At 37.3% G+C, this 27,341-nt stretch overlaps 1 protein-coding gene across 1 annotated transcript in view; it reads left to right on the top strand.

The window, feature by feature from the left end:
- LOC150080612 (uncharacterized) overlaps nucleotides 1-27,341 on the top strand; it is a 143,677-nt gene that overhangs the window by 16,516 nt on the left and 99,820 nt on the right. Inside the window, exon 2 of the mRNA XM_090380754.1 lies at nucleotides 16,301-23,807. Within this exon, the coding sequence (XP_090236880.1) occupies nucleotides 16,350-23,807 (7,458 nt within the window). The 5' untranslated portion in view covers nucleotides 16,301-16,349. The remainder of the gene's footprint in view (nucleotides 1-16,300; nucleotides 23,808-27,341) is intronic.

Genomic DNA, 27,341 nt, shown 5'->3' with positions numbered 1-27,341 from the left:
CTAAAAGAAGTCTTCCAGCAGTACTGTCTAAATCTCATCCCCATAATTTTAATTCGTGGTGCTTAATTTTTAAATCATTTATAACAGCAAAAATTTCATCCTCATTCATTATACTTTCTCCTCTCAGAAAAGTAAAATGAATACACTTTACTTAATCAAGTCTCCTCTAAAGTGCCTAGTTTTCAAGTTTTGTAACCCAAATTCAAAGTCTTTCCTCATATGGACTGCATTTTTCTGACCTCACCAGGTGCATTGTCTATCTATTATTTATTATTATTATGAGCCATATAGTGCAAGGAAGCCAGAGGCTTATGCCACACCAGCCAAAAAAAAAAAAAAATTTTCTGAGTCACCCTGAGAGAGAGAGAGAGAGAGAGAGAGAGAGAGAGAGAGAGAGAGAGAGAGAGAGAGAGAGAGAGAGAGAGAGAGAGAGAAGTAGAAGAGAATCACCAAGAAAGAATAAAATGATGATGCCCAGCTCAGGACCATGGGTGTACCAAGCACTTACTCACCAGATATGAGTCCCTGGGGTTAATGGATCCATTCAAGTAAGCTTGATGTCTTTTTTCAGGTGCGGTCTCCATACTTGAACACAGTGTTCCAGTTGTGGTTTTACAATTGTCTTGTACAGTGGGATTATGATTTCCCTAACTCTATGGGCAGATGCTTGATAAAGCATCAATAAGAAACTGGGCTTTCCTTGCTGCCTACACTGATCAGAGAACTTTGTCCAAATATATTGTAACTCCCAGATCTTTCTTCCTCTACTATTTTTAGTTCAACCCCACCAAGTGTAGAAGCTATTTTGGGGTTGGGAAATAGCAACCCCAAAATAAATTACTCTTCAAATTGGGTTAACTTTGCATTTTGTTGTATTAAAGCCTAGCTGCCACCTTTCTGACCATCCCCAAAGTCTCGCTGTCGTCCTGAAGAAGCACTGCTTGGCACTAATCATTGACTCTTCTGCTGATTTTGATATTATCTGCAAATTTTGACATTATGCCCTTTATCCCTTCATATGGGTAGAAGTAACCCCAGAGAAACGTACCAACTGTGTGGTACTACACTTAAAGTGGTAGAAAATGAAAAATAACTGGGGAGTAATTGTGCAGTCAGATATGAAGTTTTCTGAGCAATGCAGATAGGCTGCCAGGGCAGGTCATGGGGTTTTGTCAATGATATATAGGAATTTTGCTAGCAGGGAAAAGGAGGTGGACAAACATTTAGAGGGATTTGTTTTGTAATTTTTTTTTTTTTTTGGCTGATGCTACATAAGCTCATACACTTGCTTTCTTGCATCACATGCCACTACTACTACTATCAGTGTCTTTTAAGAAAATTAAAAACAACAGTGGGCCTACTAATTATGGGGAACTCCACTTCTTATGTTAACCCAATCTGAAGAGTAACGATTAATCACAACCCTCTCTCTCTCTCTCCATCCTGTGTTCCCTCTAAAGATTTTCTCTGTGATTCTAAGCTCTTGCAGCTTATACAGTAACCTCTCACACAGGTCTGAGTCAACTTCTTTGCAGAAATTCAAGTAAACAATGTGAAAATTGCTAACTTGGTTTGGTTAAATGTGATTTTCTGTTTACAAAACCATGGCTGTTCCATTTCTAACTAAATAATCCTGGCTGAAATGGAACAGCCATGGTTTACAAAACCATGGCTGTTCCATTTCAGAATTCCATTTCTAACTAAATAATTGTGGATTGCTTTTTTTTTTTTTTTTTTTTTATAATTTTCCCTACAACTGAAGTCAGACTGACCAGTTGGTAGTTTAGTCATATCACTCTTAGTACTGCCTTTATGTATTGGCAATACATAAAGGCACTTCTCTAATCCATGAGAATCTCTGCTTAGTCCAGTGATATTCTCATATCCTCAGTGGGTCAATGCATTCTCATGCCATTTCCTTCAGAATTACTGGATATATACCTCCAACCCCAGAAGCCTTACTTGCCTTTAGGTTTGAAAGTTCTTTGAATAACATGTTCACTACATCCGACTTTGAAAGAACCCATTAAGTGTGCCATAATTTTCAGAATGTTTTAAAAATCAACATTCCAATATCCCCAGCATTCCAAAAAAATAATGGTTGAAGGTTAAATGTTTGGAATTATTTGGTGAAAGGTAACACTTATATTTCTGCTGATCTTTAAATCAGAACAAATATAAAATTTTATAAAAAGTTTATTCATTTACATAAACTGACATCAACATAAACAAAGAACAAATAAAACTGTCTCACAAGTCTATAAACAAAAGCCATGCATTGCTGCAAAGCCTTCAATTTGTCTGCCAGTACTGAGTAGTTGTTAATTTCATGTGCCTTTACATCTCTAGGACTCGTTGGTTGATTGCTTACAAATGACTACTTGTATGTGTTGTGGCACAGCGCTTGGATGCTTTTTAAACTCAGATCTGCATTGCAGCACATCACTTATAGTGTCATTTTACACTTATATGCATAAATGCAGTGAACATGATAAATAATCATCTGAAATTTGTATTTTATGCTTGTCAGCTTCACTCACAGTTTCTCCTTGCTGTGAAGGAGCTTTCATGTGTATATATCAATGAAAAGTGCCTTTTCAATTCCTCTGCAACATCAGCCAGGTTATCTAAGACTTTCTTGCATCCATTACACAAGGGTCAATCGGATTCATTCTCCTCTTGGTTTCACATACATAAAAAACCTCCTTGTTCCCCATTCTTTGCTCTCTCCCTCTCAGCGAGATTTCTCCTAATCTGCTTCTGCCAGCCTAATCTTTTCTGTAGTGCTATTACAGATCAATTTGTAACCGTTGTAGGCTTCACTACTTTTTATCACTTTGTAACATTTCCATGGCATCTTTTTCTGCCCTGTTAAATTGGCTTGCTTATTATTCATTCATCTGAGAATCTTCTTTATGCTATATTTTTTAGTGACATATACACATTTAAGGCTTCTATAATAGCTTTAAAGGTATATCATAATTCTAATGTATTTATGCTCAGTAAGCTATCTCTTCAGTTGATAGATACTATGTATCACCTTAAGCTATCATAATCTCCTTTCCTGAAATTAAAACTCGGTCCTTTGCTTTAACATCTGCTACCTCTCTCCTTATCATCCAACTTAAAACTCCATGATCACTCCCTGTTAATAATTCCTGTACTGTCATTCCTCTGATATAATCTGATTCATAGATGATGCTGTGTTTCCTTCAAAAAACCATGCAATTTTCTTTTCCCCTAATATTTGCATGAAGAAAGTGGGACTTTTCTTCCAAATTTCTCTATTCAGTTAGGAGCAAATTGGAATCATCCAAAATAAAATGATTGATACTGTTAAAATGATCATTGGCCAGATTTCTTCACCATAATTCTCTGATTGTGTTCTTGGAGAGACCCTCATTCCTCTCTCAGAGCGACTCCAACTTTGTACTCATATCTCAGCCGTCTTCACTTGTCCAATAGATTTCTGCACTTTCAGATGATCTCATGTGCCCAGTCATTGGATGCTGACCGTAATAAGTTTGTTTGTTTGTTTGTTTGTTTGTTTGTTTGTAACAGGGAGTATAGACACTGCATTCTCGGGTTACATATTTCTGTCCCTGATCCTCCATCTGAAGGTTATTTTGAGCCAATACCATCTCACAAGTAGGAGGATCACTAACTTATTCAATATGATATTGCATGGGATATGACATGGGACATAATATTGCCAAGGTGGGGAAGTCTGTGTGTGCGTGTGCTCGATGTAAAGAGTGTGAGGACATTAGGCCCCAACTTGGTGTTATGGGCCTTTATGAGAGCTAGGGTGAATGCCCTCGAAGGATTTAAATTGGGTGGCCTATCAAACTCCCAGTTGCTCCATTAACACCAGAGCTTGCACTTGATCAACAGGCAACATAGCTGCAAAAACCAAGGCAGAATGTGCTGGCCCCACAGGTGCTAGTTGTTGTCAGGGAAATAGGAAATATATTATCAAAAAAGTGGAATGAGACAAGGGTATGTCTGCCAGGGACAAAGGTTGATGACATTGTAGAGCAGATATCATCTTTTAAGAGCACAAAAGGTGATATTGTTGTACACTTTGGCACTAATGACACTAAAAGTAGAAGATCTGCAGACTTAACAAGTATGGGTCAATGTTTAAAAAAAAGTTGAGTTAGGGTTAAATTTGAAGGTATCTGCAATTCTGCCTAGACATAATAGGAGGGGAATATGATGAGAGCCTTGTCAATTAATTCGGTCCTGGAGAGATTGTGCAAGGCTCGTGGGGTAGAATTTTTCTCAATGTAGTCTGTGTGCTTGTTAACAGGAGAGACTGCTTCTACATGAATAGGACACGCTTAAATACAAAGGGTGCAAGAATATTTGCTGATGCTATCAAGGCAGTGTTAGATGAGTTGGAAAAATTCTAGCTTGGGGGTGATACACAGACTAATAGATTAACAATAGCTGCAGGCAGAGGGGAAAGTGATTCATGCACTGCTTCTATTGGAATGAGTAGCAGTGGCCTGGAAAGCAAGGTGCTGGGGATTTTCAACAACTGCTGGGAGTTATCATGGAACAAGTAATACATGGGCTGTGTTACGGTAAATAAGAGTAAGAACTCTTAATAGTAAATAAATTTGATGAATTTGAAGCTGGTCAAGTCATCAAATGCAGACATTTTTGGGATTTCAGAGACATGGTGTCACACAGATATAAGAGATGCAGAATTTGAATATGTGAAGTACAATGTATACATAAAGGACAGACAGGATAGGAGGGATTATGCTCTTAGTTACTCTCTACTTTGCCAGATAGTGACTGGAGGGAGTCCAAGTAGTGTGTATGCGGGGGACATTATCAAGGCCACATTATGTCAAGGATCTGGGTGTACGCCATATCCAAAAATTTCATTACTTCATACAGCAGTCCCCCCCCCTGATTTTTTTTTAACTATTGAATACACCATGAATAGTCAAACTAATAAAGCAAACTTATCTGTGAAAAGATCAAAACCTCCCAAACACTTGCTAGTTTATTTCACAAACGTACGTGGTTTCGGTTCTGATCTCAATGATGTCCGTTTCTGCTTACAGTCTGCCAAACCCAATGTACTTTTTCTGACAGAATCTCAGTTATCAGTTGATTCAACCACTGCTCATCTCAGTTGCCCAAATTATTCACTGTATGATTCCTTTCGCCTCAAAGGTGGTACTTGGCATATATCTGTTCTGATATTCCCTGTTAGAGACTTGGTAATTTGGAATCTCCTCTTTTTGATCTTCTCTGACTTAAAATCTCTCTACCTCATTCTGTCAAATTCATCACTCTACCTTCTCCCAATTCCACTAATCACTTGGAACTCTTTGACTTCCTCTCTCTGCAACTTGACTTTCTCCAGTCCAACTTTCCTAACAGTGAGGTAATTTTCCTTGGTGATTTTAATGTTCAAAACTCCAACTGGCTTCCATTTTCTAGTCACACAGACCCAGCTGGTCAAGATGCTGAGGCTTTTGCAATTACTAATGACCTCACACAGATTGCTCATTTACCTACCAGAATACCAGACACTTTTAACTATACAGCCAACACACTTGATCTTTTTCTCACAAGCAACCCTTCCAAGTACTTGTGGAACTTGTGGGTTGATTACTCGCACACTAGCAAGGCTTTTGTGGATTTATTGGATGACTGTTTTCTACAGCAATGTGTTCAAGAGGCAACCAGAGGGAGTAATACTCTTGATGTGATTATTCATGTATTAAGAATTTGCAGATAAAGGATTAAGAATTTGCACATAAAGGAACCACTGGGTGACAGTGATCATAATGTACTGATGTGGGAATTACTTAAAGATGTAGCTACTATCAGGGCTAAAGGGAAGGGCTTTTGCTTTCGCAACTACAGAGGTCTCAGACAGTTTTTAAATTCTGTATAGTGGGATCAACTGATGATGTTACCAACATTGAATTTTGAATTCTAAATGGGAAACCTTCAGGGACTTAATTTTGGAGGCTACTACCCTTTTCATTCCAACTAAGAAATACTGTTCAATGTTTAGGCCTAAATGGATGTCAGATGAATTAATGAGGCTCCTGGCAGAGAAGAAGAATGTATGGGATGCATATAAAGTATCAGATGGCACAGAAGCCTGTGGCAGGTATAAACTAGTCTGTAGGCAGGAAAGGCATATTAGGAGAAATCTTTGGCAAAGGATGTGAAGAAAAACAGCAAAGAGTTCTTTACTTATATAAACTCTAGAAGCAAAGGGATGAATCAGATTGGACCACTTAACATAGATGGGTTGACTATTGATGATCATGCTCAGGTAGCTGATAAACTGAGCAAGTATTTTGCATCTACATTCACACATGGAGTTATTCAATGAGGGGAGTGTCAGAAGTTTATCAAATGCTAACAGGGAGCTAAGGATTTTGTAATAACTGAGAGCAAAGTGGAGGAGAAATTGTTGAAGTTAAACATAAGGAAGGTACCTGGGGTGGACGGGATCTATCCAGTTATATTAAAGGAGGCAGCAAACGAAGTAAGTAAACCGTTAGCCATAATTATGAGAGCTTCCTTGGACTCAGGGGAGATCCACATGGACTGGAGGTGTGCAGATGTATCACCAATTCACAAAGGAGGTTCAAAAGGTGACACAAGTAACTACAGACCTGTTAGTTTAACTTGTGTTCCGGGGAAAATAACGGAATCACTGGTTAAAGAAGCATTGCAGGATCACTAGACAAGACTGCAGTAATAGTTAAGACACTACATGAGTTTGTTAAAGGGAGGTTTTATCTGACCAAATTGATTGGATACTATGATGTGGTCACAAAGGAACTGAATGCCAAAAATAATTTTGATATCATATACTTGGATTTCAGAAAAGTTTTTGATATTGTTGCACATGGAAAACTGCTGTACAAATTAGAGAGGTATGACATTAAGGGTAAGTTGCTACAATGGATAAAGGGATGGTTGAGTGGGAGATGACAGAGTGTTAATTAATGGACACTGCTCTTCATGGACAAATGTTGCTAGTGGAATTCCCAAAGATTCGGTGTTGGGCTCATTGTTGTTTTGTATATTTATCAACAATATTGATGAAGGTATAATAGGTTTAATGTAAAAGTTTGCAGATGATACAAAGGTTGGCAGGGTTGTTAACGACAGTAAAGACGGTATTCTACTCCAACTGGTTCTAGATAAGTTGGGAAAATGGGCTGAGAAGTGGCAACTGAAGTTTAACATTGACAAATGCAAAGTACTGCATATGTGTAGCGATAACCAAAGAGAAATGTACCAAACTGGCGAGGGTTCTGAGCTGGATATCATCTTTCTTGGTGATTTCTCTCTCTCTCTCTCTCTCTCTCTCTCTCTCTCTCTCTCTCTCTCTCTCTCTCTCACACACACACACACACACACACACACACACACACACACAGGGTAACTCAGAAATTTTTTTTTTTGGCTGGTGCGGCATAAGTCTCTGGCTTCCTTGCACCATATGGCTAAAAATAATAACTGTGTGGTACTACACTCAGGGAAGTGAAAAAGACCTGGGGATAATAATGCAGTCAAATATGAAGTTTGCTGAGCAGTGCAGATGGGCTGCCAGGGCAGGTCATGGAATCTTGTCAATGATATATAGGAATTTTGCTAGCAGGGACAGGGAGGTGATTATCCCGTTATACAAGGCAATGGTCGGGCCATACCTAGAGTACTGTGTACAGCTCTGGAGGCCTCATTTTAGGATGGATGTAGAGTTGCTAGAACGAGTACAAAGAAGGGCAACAACGTTGGTGAGGGGAACAAAGAGGTGCTCTTACCAAGAAAGGCTTAAGTTCTACAAATTACAGTGCCTGGAGAGTAGGCACCTACGAGGTGATCTGATTGAGGTGTATAAGTTGAATGCATTGAGCAAGGTGAATGCTGATGGGATTCTTCGTCTTGCTGAGACTAAGAACCTAAGAGGCAGTTTCAAATTGAAGAAAGATAGTTGTAGAATAGATGTGCGGAAATTTGCCTTTAGCCAGTGGGTAGTTGATTGGTTGAACAGGCTTCCATCTTTTGTTGTAGAAGTTTATAGCCTAAATAAATTTAAGACTGAGCTGGACAGCATTTGAAATGAATGGAGGGATAAAATGGAAGGGTTTTTTATTTTTGGCTGATGATTGATTTCTTGTATTGTATGCCTCTGTAGCCGAGTGGGCAGTAGCGGGAGTGCAGTAGCGCACGCTCTGTGAGTATACCGGGGTTCAAGCCCCTGGCTGCTGAATACGGTCGATCTGCCAACCCGCACTGGACCAGCGTGGCAGATTATGGTCCATTTCCCTCAGCATGAATTGTTGAGGAGGCTTCCATCCTGCGGTGGGTTGATAATGGCTGCACTTTACTTTATGCCTCTGCTAATGCTAAGTACACGATCAAAGTGAGTGGTCCTTTAGGCACCTCAGATCACAACTTGGTGATTGTATCTTCTCCAATGGAGCCTTTATCTCAAGGCCATTCCCAACCTCGTGCTGTATGGTATTAGAAGAATGCAAAATGGGATGACCTGCAAGATTTCTTTTCTTATTTTCCTTGGTCGAATTACTGTTTCAAAACTTCTGATGTCAACATTTGCTCAGATCGTGTCAGTGCAGTTATTGTTGAAGGAATGGAATCTTTAATTCCACATTCCACCTTAAAATCTCGTCCTTTATCTAAACTTTGGTTTTCCAATAAATGTGCTAAGGCTGTTCAAGAGAAGAAAGTTGCATATCGTAATTGGCTTGTTTCCAATTCTTCAGTTTCATTTTCTGCCTACACCAGAGCTTACAACAATTGTAAAACAGTTTTTAATCAGTCCAAACTAGATTTTGAACAGGCTAAGAGTAGAAACTTGCTTCTTTCCCTAATGGTAGCTGAGCATTCTGGTCTCTTGCCAAAACTGTTGGCCACAACTTTTGCCCATCATTGCTCCTACCTCTATCAAAACCAGATGGTTCTATTGTCATTTCATGACAATAGAACCAATTGGATGCTAGCAGGATGACCTGCTAGCATCCCATTTTTCTTCCAACTCTTGCATTAATGATCTTGGTAAAACACTTCCCACCGTTCCCAGCATGCTCCATTCAATGCCTCTTGTGGTCTTCCTTCAAAAGAATGTCAGAAGGATTTTGATGAATCTTGATCTAAGAAAGCCCCAGGTTCTGATTGTATTTGTCCACTTGTTCTCAAAACTTGTGCTCCTGAACTCACTCCTGTTCTTTCCTGCCTTTTTTCACTTTCTTATTCCAAAGGTGTTTTTCCTTCTGCTTGGAAATTTGCTCATATTCAGCCAGTTACTAAAAAGGGTGACAAATCCCTCCCATCCAATTATCATTCCATTGCAATTACTTCTACTCTTTCTAAAGTAATGGAGAAATCAATTAACTGCCAACTCTTAAACTATCCAGAAACCTTCCATCTCATCAATGATCGCCAGTATGGATTCCGTCAGTGTCAATCCACTGGTGATATTCTGGCTATATTATCCATTTATGGACAAATTCAATGGAAAATGTCGGTGAAACACAAACAGTTGCTCTTGACATCTCAAAGGCTTTCGATCTTTTTTGGCATTGTTTGTTTGTTTGTTATTTGCTTTTTAAGGAGCATTAGCAACTAAGGCCATATTGCTCCAGAGATATGCGGTGGTCACTCCCTGACCTTTCCTCATCCTCCGTATTTGGTGGTCACGGGCTCGAACCACAGTCTAATGTGCTACGCACTGCTGCTCCTGCCCACCTGGCTATGGAAGTGTTTCTTTGGCATAAAGGTCTTCTAAATAAGCTTCCATCTTATGGTTTACCAACTGTTTTTTGTAATTAGTTATCCAGTTTTCTCTCTGACTACTCACTGAGGGTGATGGTAGATGGTTCTATGTCTTCTAACTTCTCAACTAATGCTGGTGTCCCCCAAGGTTCAGTTCTTTCCCCCCACTCTTTTCCTCTTGTATATTAATGACCTTCTTCCATTGACTCAAAATCCTATCCATAGTTTTGCTGATGGTAGCATATTGCATTCCACTTTCCAGTTTTGAGAAACCTTGCCCTGCTCAATTAGCTTCAACTTTTCAAATATCCGCTACCAATTCCTTAAATACTGATCTCCAGTGGGGCAAAGACACTTAATTGACTTCAATCCTTCTAAAACTCAGTCGTGTCTTATATCTCACAAAAAGGATTCTTCTGCTCCTATGCTTATCTTTGGTGACACTTCGATTTCTAGGCAAGATGATATATATCTCTTTTCGGGATTACCCTGACTTCTAGGCGCCTCCGTAGCCAGGTGGGAAGGAGCAGCAGTGCGTAGCACACGCTTCTTGATTAGACCAGGGTTCGAGTCCGTCACCACCAAATACGGAGGATGCGGAAAGGTCAGGGAATGACCACTGCATATCCCGAAGCAATATGGCCTTGGTTGCTAATGCTCCTAAAAACCAAATAACAGACAAACAAACCCTGACTTCTAATATCTCTTGGCACAAGTACATTACAAATATTGCTTTCTCTGCATCTAAAAAAAATTGGTTTTCTCTTTCACTCTGGGCGTTACTTTTCTTCCAAGCAGCTGTTCACTCTGTACAAATCGCAAATCTGCCCTACCATGGAATATTGTTCCCACATCTGGGGCAGTGCCCCCAAAAGCCTAAATCAGGCTTCTAGATTCCATTCAGAAGAGGGCAGTTAGGTTAATTAAAGACTCATCTCTAACAGTTTCTCCACTCTGGCTCATAGACATACTGTTTCTCCTGCATACCTTTTCTACAGATACTATCATGGGCACTGTTCTTCTGAATTGGCTTCTATAATTCCCACTCTCTCTTTCAAAACAGTCCGAACACGTGCCGCCACCAGCCAACATCCATTTACTGTCCAACTTCAAACTCACAGAACCAACTTTTCATCTTCCTTGTTTATTCATTCAACTGCTGTTTTCTGGAACAAACTTCCCTCATACATATTTCTTGAAAATTAGTCTACAGAAGTTCAAGTCCAATGTCAACAAATATCTTCTTTCATCTTCTCAACCTCCAACCCATGCACAGTACTAAGTACTATAGGTTCTAATACCTCTTGTGTTTGGGATTTTCATAAAAAAAAAAAAAAAAAGTTAACAAGCACATAATATCTAAGGTTGTGCATCCAGTTTACATGGGTGGCCAGTGCAACGTTGAATCAGTTTGGTGTGATATTAGCACTAGGAAAGGAAAAATGAGAGTAGGAGTGTGTTAGAGGCCTGATGAGTCATCTGTACAACAAACAACTGTATAGAGAAATTTAGTGGGCTAGTAAATCAGTATGTCTTATAATGGGGAATTTTAACTTTCCAGATATGGACAGGAACATGTGGGTTGGTCACTCACAGACTAGCAAACTTTTGTGGATTTACTGGATGACTGTTTTCTACAGCAGCATGTTAATGTGGTAAGAAGAGAGAGTAATCCTCTTGATTTGATTATCAGCTGTGATTATTCATGCATTAAGAATCTGCAGATAAAGGAACCACTAGGTGGCAATGATCACATTGTATTGATTTGGGATTTTGTTAAAGATGTAACTACCATCAAGGTAAAGGGAAGGGTTTTGCTTTTGTAAAACTGCCCGAGAAGCAGTTTTGTAAAACTGCTTCTCGGTAGTTTTTAAATGCTATACAGTGCAACCAGTTGAAGACGTTACCAACAGCAAATTCTAAATGGGAAGCATTCAAGGAATTAATATTGGAGACTATTAGGCTTTTTGTAACAACTAAGAAATACTGTTCAAGGTTTAGGCCTAAATCGATGTCAGATGAACTAATGAGCCTTGTGGCAGAGAAGAAAAATGCATGGGATGCATATAAATTAATCAGGAGACACAGATGCCTATGGTAGCAGCTGTGTATATGCAAGTCTGTAATCAAGTCACAAAGGAGGTTAGGTAAGTGAAAGCAGATTATGAGAAATCTTTGGCAAAGGATGAAAAGAAAAACAGCAAAGACTTCTTTACTTGTGTAAACTTTAGAAGGAAGGGGAATGAATCAAATTGGTTTACTTGATATTGATTGTCAGACTATTGATGAATCTATTCAGATAGCTGACAAACTGAATGAGTCACTGATTAAAGAAGCAATGCATCTAGACATTCACACATGAGGAATTCTGTAGGGAAGTGGAGACAGGAAGTTTATCAATCTTTAACAGAGAACAAAATGATTTTGTAATAACTAAAGGAAAGTAGCAGAGAAATTGTTGAAATTAAACATAAGAAAAGCACCTAGGGTGGATTGGATCTATGCATTATATTAAGTGATGCTACAAAGGAAGTAAGCAAATCCTTAGCCATAATTATGAGAGCATTTTTGGATTTAGGGGAGATCCCCAAGGACTTGAGATGTGCAAATGTATTCCCAATTTACAAAGGGAGATTCAAGGGTGACATGATTAATTACAGATGCGTTAGTTTAACTTCTGTTCCAGGTAAATTAATGCAGTCACTGATTAAAGAAGCAATGCATCTAGACATGGCTGCAGTTATACTACAGACCTAGCATGGCTTTGCTAAGTGGAAATTCTGTCTGACCAATTTGATTGGATACTACAATGTGGTCAGGCCGACCGGGCTAGCCGAGTGGGTAAAGTACCTGCCCGGCAACCCAAAGGTCGCGGGTTCGATTCCCGCCTCGGGCTTGGATCAAAGTACTGCAAAAACCTTGGGAGGTGCAATATGGCCACAGAAGCCGATGCGCCAACAACTACCAAATCAAACTACAATGTGGTCAGAAAGGAACTGGATGCAAAAAATAATCTTGATATCATATACTTGGATTTCAGGGAAGCTTTTGATATTGTTGCACATAAAAAGACTGCTAAACAAATTTGAGTAGTATGGCTTTAACAGCAAGTTGCTGCTATGGATAAAGGGTTGGTTGGAAAAGGACAGAGTGGTATTCGATCAACACTGCTGTTTGTGCACTAATGTTATCAGGCTTATTACTGGAGTACTCCCATGGTTCTGTGTTGGGCCCATTGTTGTTTTCTGTATTTATCAGTGATATCAGGCTTAATGTCCAAGTTTACAGATGATACAAAGGTGAGCAGGATTGTTAATGACAGTATGCCACTGCAACAGGATCTAGAAAAGTTAGGCACATGAGCTGAGAAGTGACAACTGCTGTTTAGCATTGACAAATGCCAAGTACTGCATATGGGTAGCACTATCTCCAGAATAACATACTAGCTGTGTGGTGTCACGTTCAGGATAGTAGAGAATGAAGAAGAACTGGAAGTAATTGTGCAGTCAGATATGACATTTTCTGAGCAGTGGAGACAGGTTGGCAAAGTAGCTCATGGTGTCTTGTGAATGATATCAGTGTGGGTTCATCTGGTGAATATGTGCTTTGCACACCCAGGGTCCTGAGCTGGATATCATCATTTTCCTCTTTCTTGGTGATTCCTTTCTACTTCTGACGCATGCACGCACGTGCGCGCGCGCACACACACTCTCTCTCTCTCTCTCTCTCACAGGGTAACTCAGAAATTATTTTTTGGCTGGTGCAGCATAAGCCCAGGCTTCCTTGCACCATATGGCTAATAAAAATATTCTTTATTCACAAAGTTTTACAAGGGTATGATTCATGTTACAGGTATCGAGAGGAATCAAACAATCTAATTGGGGACATTATATTTATTTACATACAAACTGCTAAAACATCCATAGAATACATAAATCACAGCGATTATATCACTTTTTCCAGCATAAGATTAACCTATCAGTTATCAATAATTGTATTTAAACTGGATCTTCTGAAATACTGATGATATAGGGCCATACCATAGAGTATGATCCGAGTCTAACTTGATAGACCGATTAAGCCAGTCTGGACATCTTGCACTTGGCGTCAATTTTAGTTTTAATGATAGTTCAAGAATGGTGACTTCACATGAATATGGATCTTTCTCTTTTTTTTCCCCCCCCTCTAGGCTGAAACACTGGATCAAAATCAGTGTCAGCAGAGCTCAGTGCAGCGATGATGCTGTTGGGAAAGTGCTGCTTGAAGGTCGAGAACTTCTGCAGGTTTGAGCAGAGCACTGGAGGGTTTCTCTACCCAGGGTTTTCTAGCCCACGAATTCCCAGATGTTGATGAAGTCGTGAACTGCAGAGCACAGATTGAGTGCCATTGTATGAGCTTCCGTGCATATGTCGAGTGCTGGGTTGCGGTGTAGCTTAGATTTTTGCAGAGCTGTGATTAATCTTGTTGTTTAGGGAAGGTGAGCTCAGTGTTCCCCTGATAACCTGCAGGCTGTCGCTGTGTGCAGTCAATTTGGAATTAGGTCGGAGTTCTAACAGTGACACTTGAGATCTGAGTGCTTTCTGATAGCCTAAAGCATCCATCCTGTACATGTTTTATACAGGATGGGTGCTTTGGGATGGATTTATTCTGCTTCATTTTATATCTGGATGTCAATCCCCTCATTTCCTGCTAATGCTCTATAAATACATCAAGCCACTGATAGACCCCAAATATTTTTCTCTCTCTTTTTTTCCTCCCTCTCTTCTATCTGTGGCCAACATTATTCATCTCTCTTCTTTCAACCACTGGATGACTGTTACCATTCCCATACTTTTATTTCAGATAAAGCTATAAGCATTATTTATTAGATCTAGGCCTGCAATTTTATCTGATTGCATACCTTAGTTTGCATGTGCCCATTTTTCTTCAGTGCACAAATTCACTTTACTCTAGCTTTACTTTCACTGTTGGTTGCAGTTCTGCTAACAACCAGTTCTTTAGAATTTTTTAGAGGTAGACACTCTAGATTAGCTCACTTGAACCCACTAACCTATTCTGTCCCTAAGTGAAACACATTTTATAGGTACAGATTATTTTTTTTCCCTAACATTTGAATTTTTAGCTTTTGTGGAAGTGAAAACTGTTTTATTAATTAAGATTTAAAAAATTTATCCACTTTTGATTTGTTGTGGTTTTAATAAATAAATAAATTTCTTCTTATCTGGGACAACCACATAAGGTTAGAAGAGTTTTCAAGATAGAGAAATGTAAGAACATTGCCATATTTAGTAGTTATGTGGATTTGAACCATGGTCACTGAAAGTGCTTGTACCTCTGTACTCTCATGCTTGACTACTGCATGTGTTTTTCCACTTATCTATTATACTCCCCTCCTGCCACTCAATTTCCTGCTTTTCATCCCAGAAACATCCACCCCTTCTTTGATAAGAGTAATTCTTAGAAAAATGCATATAATGAGTAAAAAGAGCCAAATTATTATATGCCATTGGTGTAGAAATATTGCTCATAATTCATAGCCCTCCCACCCTTTTTGAGTATGCGAGATATGGATTACTACCACAAAAGTAAGACTGAATGTGAATGAATTATCACCACAAAAGTAAGGCACAGCTGATCAGTCTTGAGGGTATTTCATTCCTTCCTTCCTTCCTTCCTTCATCATATCCAAATTCTGTCAATCCTGTGTATGAGATACTAATAGCTTATACACATTTTTTCCTTGAATATCCATGTTTTGTTTAGTTAAAATGAACTGTGATTGGGTCAGATACAAAACTATGGTTATCATTTCTCCTCCCCCACTTCAGTTCTGGGTACAGAACACTCACTATAGCCTTTTAAACTGATAAATTAATCCATTTAATCACTCAGTCTTAAATAAACTACCAATTTTGGGCTGGTTGTAGAACTATGTCTCTATGCCACCATGAAAATGCATGGACTGTTGTCAGTTGTAATGTCAAAAATTTGGCTAATTTTAATTCAATATGTAAACAGTTGCAGTGAATGCATAGTCTTCTTGCCTTAGCCCTTTAGAAAAAACAAATTTATTTATTAAGTTTTGATCGATTACAACAGACTGACCTTGAGCAAGATTAGACATAATTTATTTGGAACTTTTGCACCATTAGATTTTTTTTTTTTTTTTTTTTTTGCCTAGTCTGCAATCAAGGAACTGATTGCAGACTAGGCAAAAGATCTTTCGCCTGTTTTGTAATTTTGTCAAAACAGTGATTTGTTGATCATGCAGTGTGTGGTTTGCATTCCTATAATTAAAATTTGAAAACTTTACCTGTCATCAAATGAATCTATTATTGCTTTTAACACAGGTGATTTTTATCAGAAACATCTTAATTTTCTTAAAATTTGTTAAGCATGCAATCATCTCAACTAAGCTAGAATGTATATCATTAACTGGTATTTGTAAGTTTTTAAATTTTGTCTGTATTTTATAATAATGCACCATAAAATATTTTTCTGAACTCTTTAGGTATATCTTAAAGGAGGGAGGAGAGAACAGGAGAATAAATGCCAAAACCATGAACTTAATGGTTCTACAGAATCCTTCAGCAATTAAAACAAGTACATCATGTTCAGAGTCATTATTTAACCAGAGCCACATAACACATTTTATTAAAGGTCCTTTGATACATAGTTTAAGAGCTTCAAAGTATTCTTTCTCTAACTGTTTACAAGTGAACACCGAAGAAGATAATAACTTCTACAGTAAGTGTCAAGAACATGAACAGAAAATAAAATGTGAAGGTGATATTTTATATCAGGCTATGTCTGGTCCTGGAGTACGGAGGTTGGGTATTCCAATGGAACATAGGAATAGCAACATTGAAAGTATTGACAGCATAGACGAGATTAAGAAGGCTATGTCCAGTAAGCTTCAGTCTATTTTGCAACGATCAGAAGTGATAGATGAAAATTTTAATTATGGAGATGAAGAAAATCAAAATATACTTCCAGTTAATAAGGTGAATGTTATTCAAGACACAGGTATATGTGTCCCAGTAAATAAAGATATTGGTGCTAACAAACTGAACTACTGCCGTAAGCATACTGCTATTGAAAGTCAGTGTACCTACTATGTTTCTGATAAAAATACATTTAATAATAAAGAGGTCAAGGATGTTACTCATTTAAACAACGTAGAGTCAAACCAGTCTAGCCTAGAACACTGTCTTAGTAAAGTTTCGATAGTTAGACTCAGACCAGCTTCATATTCAGGTGCTCAAAATAAAGCTGCTGATCCTGAGCCGGATCGTGCAATTGATTCAGTTAAACAGAAGACATGGACTTTAAATAAAGATTCTTCCTGTCAAGTAAAATTAGATGCTAAATGTAGAAGGTTAAGTAAATCAAATCAAAAGGCTTATAGTTGTTCTAAGCCAGTTAAAAGAAGAAAGAGAGGGCGAAAATGCATTTCATCCAACAAAATGGCTGACAGAAGGGTTACCAGAATGTTTCTTTTGCAGATGAAGAATTCTGCGATAAGAAGTATTCCTAACCGAAGAAGTTTAAGAAGACATGTGTTCACAAAAGTAAGATGCAAAAAGAAACGTGGGCATAAAAGATCTGATCTTTTGCTAAAAACCCATACAACATCTTCAATAAAAGGTAATATTCAGTCCACTGCTGTATTATCAAAAAATGAATCCAAATGTGAGGTAAATTTTGAAACTTATGGCCAACATTGTAGTTTTGTGAAAAAAAATAATCCTAGTTGTAGCACACCAAAATTAGATTGTACATCACAGGAAAGCAGTTATAATTTGTTTTGCAATAGATTTAATAACAGAACTTCACCCAAAGATGAAAAAGAGCAGACTACTTCAGAATTACATACATATGATATTGAAATTAATGAAAATGACTTAAAATCAAATGATAACAAAACAGAGGATTCAGGTTATAAATTAAAACTCTCAGAATCAGAGAATGACAGTGACAATGAATTTCTTTCAGTTACTGATAAAGACATGCCACCTTTACTAATTCCTTTATCACCAGTAGATATACAGAGTGACAGTTCAGTTGATTGTTCACCTGCCTCACCAGAAATGCCAACACTTATTCCATTTACTTCTGGAAATGAAGACCTTCCAGTTTTCATAAAAGAGGAAATTGAAGACTTGGAAAAATATGTTGATGCTACAGAAATAAGTGCTAGTGAGATAGATGTGACAGATTTTATTAGCAGCAAACAATCTCAAGATATAACTGATGTGATAAAGATGTATGATAGTATTAAAAATTCAGGAGATTTTCTTGATACATCTTATTCTCCTATTAATTTGATTGCAGATAATAGTGAATGCTCAAATTCTGTGCAAAATGTTTTAGAAGACTGCAAATATGAGAAAAGTGATAACCATTCAGAAAAATATTCCTTTTCAGGTTCATTTGATAGTGAATTGCCATTACCCCAGAATGTGAAATCTAACAAAGTTACATTGGTAGACAAAAAAGACTTGTTAATTGACTGTAATGCAGATAGAAAGTTCCAGCCATTAGTGGTTTTGAAGAGAATACATCCTTCTACCATCCGGTCATTTGTTTCCAATTCTCAAGCTTCTGTGTCATTAGAACATACTTTAAATAATGATGTGAAAGCAAACACATGTTCTTCAGCTAGTGAAAAACCAGTTCTTGATCTAGATGTTAATTGTGGTAATGACCCAGAAGTTGATGTAATTGATGGACTGGAGTTTTTCAGCTTTCTTTCGGAAAAAGATATGGAGGAATATTCTGACCAGCATGGACAGCCTACTTTACTTTGCAATGAAATACCAAACTATGAAGACGACGATTTTTTTGAAGATGCATTGGTTCGAGAACATAAAGACAAAGGTATTATAATTCCTCGCAAGACTAAAGATATAACACAAATAAAGGGATGGAGAAACAAGTTGTTTATTCAAGAGTCTTGCCTTCAGTCATTTAAAAGGGATGAAGTAAATTGTGAAATATCAGTAAGCATGATGGAGAACATAGTTAGCGTTCCCGAAGAGATAAAATTGCCAAATAATGATGCAATCAGATTGGACTCCAGTACTAATATTTCACCAAAAATTGAAAAGAGTGATAATATATGTTCATTGCCAGAGAAAGAAATCCCTTCACATTCTGACTCTGAAAAAAATAAAATGTTCAAATTACTTGAAGAGAAAGCCAAAAGCAAAAATACAAAATCAGCTTTTATAAGTGATATTTTAGACAATTTTCTTAAAACTCATTCTGAGCTAAGAGTGAATTTGTTAAAGAAATACAACCCAAATATTACACCTCTTCCGACAAATGCCTCTATTTTATCTATCCAAGCATTTAAATCAGTAGAAAATGATAGTGATCTGAGTAATAAAGGGAACCTCCTGGAACAAAATAAAGTGAGCAACAGTTTTGTCCAGGATCAGGAATTGCCCAATGTAGAATCTAAAGATAATAATGTGCATAATGATAACAATTGTTCATTGGAGCAGACTGAGGATATTAGTTCTGCTAAGAGAAAAGTGAATCAGTCTTCAGAGCAGAATAAAAAAATGAAAGTATCTTTTAAGTCAAATAATCCTTCTGAAAGACTGATATTGAGGCTTAAAAAAGAACTTACTGATGGAGAAGGTTACACCGTTACAAACACTTTTTCAGATCCCAGTTTCCAGGACAAGTTTACTACAGAGAACTCAGATATAGAACTTACTGAAACAGAGGATGAAGACACCTTAATCCATACAGCATCAGATTTTCTGCCATCTGATAAAAATAAGGAGTTATTTTTTAAACAGTCATGTGCTGATGAAATAAAGAATGGGGAAATTACAATAATTAGAGAAACATGTTGGTTTAAACCCAGTTGTGATGAAAAGAAACTGAATAAATATCTTCAGTTGTGGCACAGAAATACCATGGCAAAACTTCGAAATTGTAATGATTATCTAGAATGTACAGATTTTCATTGTCCAGTTATATCAGAAGAGTTTGCTGAAATAGCAGCATCAGCTCTTTATACTCCTGGAAAGGTTTATTTTAGTGATGATGATCAGATTCCTTTTCAAGAAAAATCATTGGAGGCTGACAAACCACTGTTGAATGCAGATGTTTTGATTAAGGAAAATTCACATTGTGGCAGTCAAAATAGTTATCACTCCAGTGACTTATGTGGAGATAATATGAAAAAGAAACCTACAAAGCCACATGTAATAGCAGTGGAAAGTTGCAAAGGAAACATTGATCAGAATTCTTTAAGCTCTCTAATATCAGATGCAAATGTGCAAGGAATTAGAAGCAGACGATCTATTAGACTTCCAGCAAGATATTTGGATTCGGCACTTCTAGTTGCAGGCAGTGAGTGGGTTTCTCCCAATATATCAAAACCTGAAGAATTATATAGAAAAAAATACAAACGGAAACTTGAAATATGTAATTATAATATAAATTCTGGAGATGTAGGACAACAAAACAAAATGGTTAAAAAGTTGCTTAGCTCAGAATCAAATGACTTGGATTTTGAGGCATCTGGTTCATCTTCAGTTCTTACTGATGTTGAAATGTTCCATCCTCATATTTCTAATTATAATGCGGCTTCAGCCGATGACGAAGATGATGATGATGTAGATGATTATGACGAGGAGGAGGAGGAGGAGGATGATGATGAAGGAATGTGTGCCAGAACACATCCTTTTGTTAAGAAGTATGCACTTTCATTGCCCAGACTTGAAAAGTTGAAAACTCAGGCCCATTTTAATGATGATAACAAAAACTTAGTGTGTGCGAAAGAGAGCAAAGAATGCAATTTTGACTACAAGGTCCCTAAATGTGAAGTCACTCAAAATTTAGATACTTGTGTTGATAATAAAGCTTCCAGTGTTGCACAAAAATCTAATGAAAATAGTGAAGATGATAACCGTGGCAGAGAAGGTAATTTAAATAATGATAATGAAAGTAAGCTTTCAGTGAAATATAAACCAACTATAATTCCTCTAGGGAAAAGAGGCACTTCTTACCTTGCATCTGAGCCATTTAAAAACACTTTGGTTACAAAAAGTGCACCTTGGCTAAATACTGATAAATCCACTTGTGAAATGGTAAAGACTTCAGTTATTAAGGAGCTGTCTCCTGTATATTCTCACTTGCAGTCACAAAATATTGGTAATAATTTATGCCCTAATGCGTCAACTACTCGAACACCCTTTTATGTTGATTCTATTTCTAGTTTGTCTCAGAAAAGAAATAGTGACTCTCAGGGTGCTGGAAATTTAAATGACACACCTCATAAAATGCCTTTTACAGCCAGGCCAGGTACTGGAATGTTAGCAAAGCCTTCCAGTTTAAGTGATAATATCCATATAACTAAAGGACAACAGATTCCTTGTGATGGGAATAAAAGTAGTTTAGAAACCAAACCACATGTTGAATTTAATACTGTTTCAAGCTCTCAGAAAAAACCTTGTGCAGTTAACCTTTTAATTGGTAATAAAGTAGTTCCAATAATTTTTGTAACAGCCTCTTCTAAAGATAGCAAACCCATCCAAATACTTCAGCCTAAACCCTCATCTGTTAAAAATAGCACTGGAATTACATGTCAGAATTCTGGTGTACTCAGTTCTTCAGTTGTAAAAGAGGTGAGTGTTTCTCATCCACTGGAAAAAATTACTTCAGATACAAATTCATCACATCCATTACCAGTAAAATTAACTACCCTTTGTATATCTTCAAAAGGACCAGTAATAAATAACGAGACACTATTACCAAATGCTCATAATGAAGGGCTATCCATTGTTTCTGGTGGTGATAGAATTTTATCTCCAGAAACAAAAGAACATATTTTAAGGATGACCTCTTCAGAAGTGCAGAATAAAGTGATGGAAATGGATAAGTCTTTTCAAAATAAGTGCAGTTCAGCTCTTTCTAATAGGACTTGTGTTACCACTGTACCTGCTGCAACACCATCTACTTCTGCATCTGCTAATTCTATTATAAATCTTGCAGAAACTCAAAATGGATCATCAAATTTTGGGACTGAACAAATAAAATTAAAAGTGAACAGTCTGCTTTCAGGACCTTCTCATTTTCTTACTAATGAGGCACCATTAAAGACTTCTTCTGTTCCAGTGTGTAATGCAGAACACAGTGTCAAACCTACATCTACTGTAAATACAAAATTATTTGTAGAATCTGATATCAAAATTGGCAGTCATACCGGAACTGTTAATATAGCAGTTAAAAATTCTAACACTTCTCTTCCTGTTACTCAGATATCACTGCCTGGACAGTTGAAAACAAATACTTGTCTACCGTTTGGTTTAAAAACTACCAAAACACTTGATACTCATAATTCACAACTAAAATCTTCAAATATTGTTCTTGCTTTACCTACTTTACCTGCTCCTTCAGGTATTACATTACAGCGATGCCCTGTTATGCCAAAAGGAAAAGTACTTTTAGCAAATTCTGTTCTTCCTCAGACCAAAGCAATTTCTGTAAATTCAAAGTTGCCACCTGTAGAGGTACAAACCAGTAAACAATCAGTCTCATATACTCCTGTTTCAGGTGATAATATCAAAATATCTGGACCATCACCTTTGGCACTTTTAAAAATTGGAGACAAGTATTATCTTTCAAATTCTCCTATTAAGTCAAATGTGACTAATAATTGTATTACAGCATTACCTGTAAAAATATGTACAGCTTCTAATCCTTCTTCAGCCGACATGCTTAAAATTTCAGAATCATCTAGTCAGTTTCAAAGTGAACACAAATTAAAGCATGACTTAAGCAGTTCAGAGTCAGCAGTGGATTCTACCTTTTCTTCATCTTCCCATAAGCAAAACTTAGCAGAAGCTGGTATGAGGAAAAATGAAAGTCCTAGAACACATGTTATTGGAAATGTTGAACATTTTGAAAATAGTAATGTTTGTAATAATGAAATCTCCAATAATTGTCATATACAAAATTTGTTTAGCAAATTTCAAGCAATACCACATACAGGTAGTGAATACCTTACACAACACAGCACCCAAATCAGAAACAATTGTATTTTAAACCAGAATATTAAAACTTTAGATACTGCTTTTGTGGATAATCAAGAGCCCCAAATAAAATATGAAGAAGGTAAGCAGAATATCATAAAAAATTGCCTTATCTCTCAGGAGCAATCAGAAAATGATGTGAAAAACTGCAATAAAGTAAATAGATCTTTTTCTGGAAATTTGCTCAAGGAAAATCTCCAGAAACCTGTTGCAGAAAGCCAAACAAATTTGCTTGCTGAATCTTTCTTTCATAATTCAGATGTTTCTTCAGAATCTCTTTCTGTTTCAAATTCGAATTGTGAGCTAACAGATGCTGATAAACCTAATATGATGAATAATAAATGTGAAGGTTTGGACAGAAAACAAAGTTCTCATGACACAAAAAATGCAAACTATCCTGTAATGTCTCACAGAGTGTATGGAACATCACCCCTAAAAATAAGTTCAAAAACAGAAAAATACAGCTCAATACAGAATCAGGATAAACACAGTGAAACAGGAAGTGCACCCAAAGCTTCCAATTTTATTAAAAACAAAGATGACGATGACGATGAAAGTGAAATTGATGTTGTTACAATTGATGCTAAATATTGTAACTCTTTGTATTCTAGAGACCACATAGCAAATGTTGCTGCTTCAGGTCTAGAAAATAATATACCTGTTCAAAAATATGAGCACATATTAACTCATAACTTTAGTAATATTAAAGATTATTCTCCAAAAACTTGTGAAAATACTAGTACTTGTAGTTGTGATGGTTGTGTGGATATTTCATCTACGGATACGTCTCACAAAACTGGTGAATCTGAAGATGCAAGTTCTGGTGGTTTGGAAGGTACTCTTGCTTGTAAAACTACAAGGGAAAGAAATAGGAGAAAACGACATCATATGCTTTTCAATTTGCTGAGATCAACAGTGAACATGCCCAGCAACATAGTGGGCAGGCAAGATGTTCTGAATGTGGTAAGTATGCTTATTAAAAAAATAAGTAAAAGTGCATCTGTGACTTGGTAACTTTTGTTTACGTGCAATTATGGTAAATAATTTTATGCTGTATAAATTGCCTTGTTGAATCTTTTGATTTTGCTAGGCACACCTTTTCCTGTTTTATTTCCATTATTTATATCATAATTCATATTGAACATGATCAAATTTGTGAATTAATATGATAACAATATAAATGGTTGCCACTTATAGTTCTTGACTAGGTGTAAGAGGTAAGTAAGCAAAGATAATATAATTTTCAAGAAACTTGTACAGGAAGCTGCCCTTAATGGACACCTTGTTGTGGGCACTCAGGCTTGGACCGGCCTGAAATATTGAAAATTACATTTTAAATGACCCCTCCAAAACATCCACTCTATTATGGATGCAGAAACTTTCATGAGTAATTGATATGCATTTGTTTTCATAAGTTAGTGGGATTTGTGATGAAGGTGAGTGGATGTCAAGGTCATTATACTAATGCAAATAAAACTTGAAATAACCATATATTTTCACGGACCAGATGGCACAGTACATTGTTAATAGTTTGCCAAATAAGTAGGGAACTTCTAAAAAGATTTCTTGACTAAAATGTCTGAGTATGAAAGAGTTGGTTTATGCATGTTTACTGCACGTACATCATTCATACTACCCAGGTAGTGTGAATGCATCGTCTAATTATATCTCATATTGTGAATGCCTTCACAACGAGTGGCCGAGGTATTGCACTGCTTTGAATAAGTAATGCTTCACCAGTGGAGAAGATTAACGTTACTTATTCTCAGCGGATACCACCACCCAGGCCGCACCGTTTTGAAGCTTGTTGGCCTACTCATCGGTGGGTGGGCAGGGTACCTGCCCACCCACCGATGAGTAAGTAATAACTGAAGAGAATAAGTAACATTAGCCTTCTCCACTGGTGAAGCATTACTTATTCAAAGCAGTGCAATACCTTGGCCACTCGTGAAGGTATTCACAATATGAGATATAATTAAACGATGCATTCATACTACCTGGGTAGTAGAAATGATGTTCATGTAGTAACCATGCATAAACCAACTCTTTCATACTCTTAGACATTTAGTCAAGAAATCTTTTTAGATTAAACTACTCACACCATCAAGCATCTCTCATATTGTGGATTTATACTTCATAACTGGATTGTCACTATTGCAACAACGGGATACCTGCCCACTCACCAACAATGAGTAAGCCATCTGGGCTTACTCACCACCAATGAGTAAGCCATTCGAAACGGTGCCATCTGGGTGGTGGTATCCACCGAGAATAAGTAACATTATCTTCTCTACTGGTGAAGTGTTACTTATTCAAAGCAGTGCAATACTTTGGCCACTTGCGAAGGTATTTATGAGATATAATTAAATGTTGCATTCATACTACTTGGGTAGCAGTAACCATGCATAAACCAACTCTTTCAAGTAAGGAACTTATTTAGGCTGTCCAATGTAGTTATACTTGGCAAGACAATAAAATTGACAAACTGAGAAATGCTGTTCCCAGAATTAAAAAAAAAAACAGTATTGTGCAAAGTCTGTAAAGAAGATTTAGTTTGTAGTACTTTAAATAAAACAAAAAGTATGGGTATACAGCTGTAATATATTTCTTTCAGAAAATGAAATAAGAAAATAAGATTATGGACTGCATAGGTAATTTTGACCTATGCAGCCACAATTTTAGCCCATGGGGAGTTTTTGCATTCATAAATATATTTTACTTCACTGAAAATGCGATAGGTGTCCAGTTTTTTGACTGAAGGATGATGACAGTTTTTCACATGCTAACATGTTCTGCTGGACTCAGTAGTGCAAAATGGTAGTCTTTTAAGTAACTCCTTATGAAGGTTTTAACAGAGTTTGTTCCTGTATGCAGGTTTTCCCTCTGGAATATTGGGTGGACATTTCCTGTGCATTACCTCAATTGTGTGCCAAATTTTTTTAAGAAATGAAATTTCTTGCTATTTGAAGCAGGACTGAATGCAAATATTTAAAAAGGAAAAAGGTTTTGTTCTGCTAAGTGGGGGGGTATATACAGTTAAAAGACACAATAGGAGGGGAATATGATGAGAGCCTTGTCAATTAATTCAGTCCTGGAGAGATTGCGCAAGGCTCGTGGGGTAGAATTTTTCTCAATGTAGTCTGTGTGCTTGTTAACAGGAGAGACTGCTTCTACATGAATAGGACACGCTTAAATACAAAGGGTGCAAGAATATTTGCTGATGCTATCAAGGCAGTGTTAGATGAGTTGGAAAAATTCTAGCTTGGGGGTGATACACAGACTAATAGATTAACAATAGCTGCAGGCAGAGGGGAAAGTGATTCATGCACTGCTTCTATTGGAATGAGTAGCAGTGGCCTGGAAAGCAAGGTGCTGGGGATTTTCAACAACTGCTGGGAGTTATCATGGAACAAGTAATACATGGGCTGTGTTACGGTAAATAAGAGTAAGAACTCTTAATAGTAAATAAATTTGATGAATTTGAAGCTGGTCAAGTCATCAAATGCAGACATTTTTGGGATTTCAGAGACATGGTGTCACACAGATATAAGAGATGCAGAATTTGAATATGTGAAGTACAATGTATACATAAAGGACAGACAGGATAGGAGGGATTATGCTCTTAGTTACTCTCTACTTTGCCAGATAGTGACTGGAGGGAGTCCAAGTAGTGTGTATGCGGGGGACATTATCAAGGCCACATTATGTCAAGGATCTGGGTGTACGCCATATCCAAAAATTTCATTACTTCATACAGCAGTCCCCCCCCCCCCCCTGATTTTTTTTTAACTATTGAATACACCATGAATAGTCAAACTAATAAAGCAAACTTATCTGTGAAAAGATCAAAACCTCCCAAACACTTGCTAGTTTATTTCACAAACGTACGTGGTTTCGGTTCTGATCTCAATGATGTCCGTTTCTGCTTACAGTCTGCCAAACCCAATGTACTTTTTCTGACAGAATCTCAGTTATCGGTTGATTCAACCACTGCTCATCTCAGTTGCCCAAATTATTCACTGTATGATTCCTTTCGACTCAAAGGTGGTACTTGTGCATATATCTGTATCATATTCTTTGTCAGAGACTTGGTAATTTGGAATCTCCTCTTTTTGATCTTCTCTGACTTAAAATCTCTACCTCATTCTGTCAAATTCATCTGTTGTCTCTACCGTTCTCCCAATTCCACTAATCACTTGGAACTCTTTGACTTCCTCTCTCTCTACAACTTGATTTTCTCCAATCCAACTTTCCTAACAGTGAGGTAATTTTTCTTGATGATTTTAATTGAAGACAGAGAGTGGTAATCAATGGACACTGCTCATCGTGGACTAATGTTATTAGTGGAGTCCCTCAGGGTTCAGTATTGGGTCCATCATTGTTTTCTGTATTTATAAATATTTCTGTATATCAAGCTTAATGTCCAAGTTTGCAGACGATACGAAGGTTGGCAGGGTTGTCAAGGACACTATTGTGGAAATACGTGGGAAACGATAG

Source organism: Mastigoproctus giganteus, chromosome 9 (assembly GCF_048544385.1).
Source record: "Mastigoproctus giganteus isolate SK-2022 chromosome 9, ASM4854438v1, whole genome shotgun sequence".
Classification (NCBI taxonomy): Eukaryota; Metazoa; Arthropoda; class Arachnida; order Uropygi; family Thelyphonidae; genus Mastigoproctus; species Mastigoproctus giganteus.
Note: the sequence above shows the minus strand (reverse complement) of the source record. Positions and strands in the feature narration are given on the sequence as shown.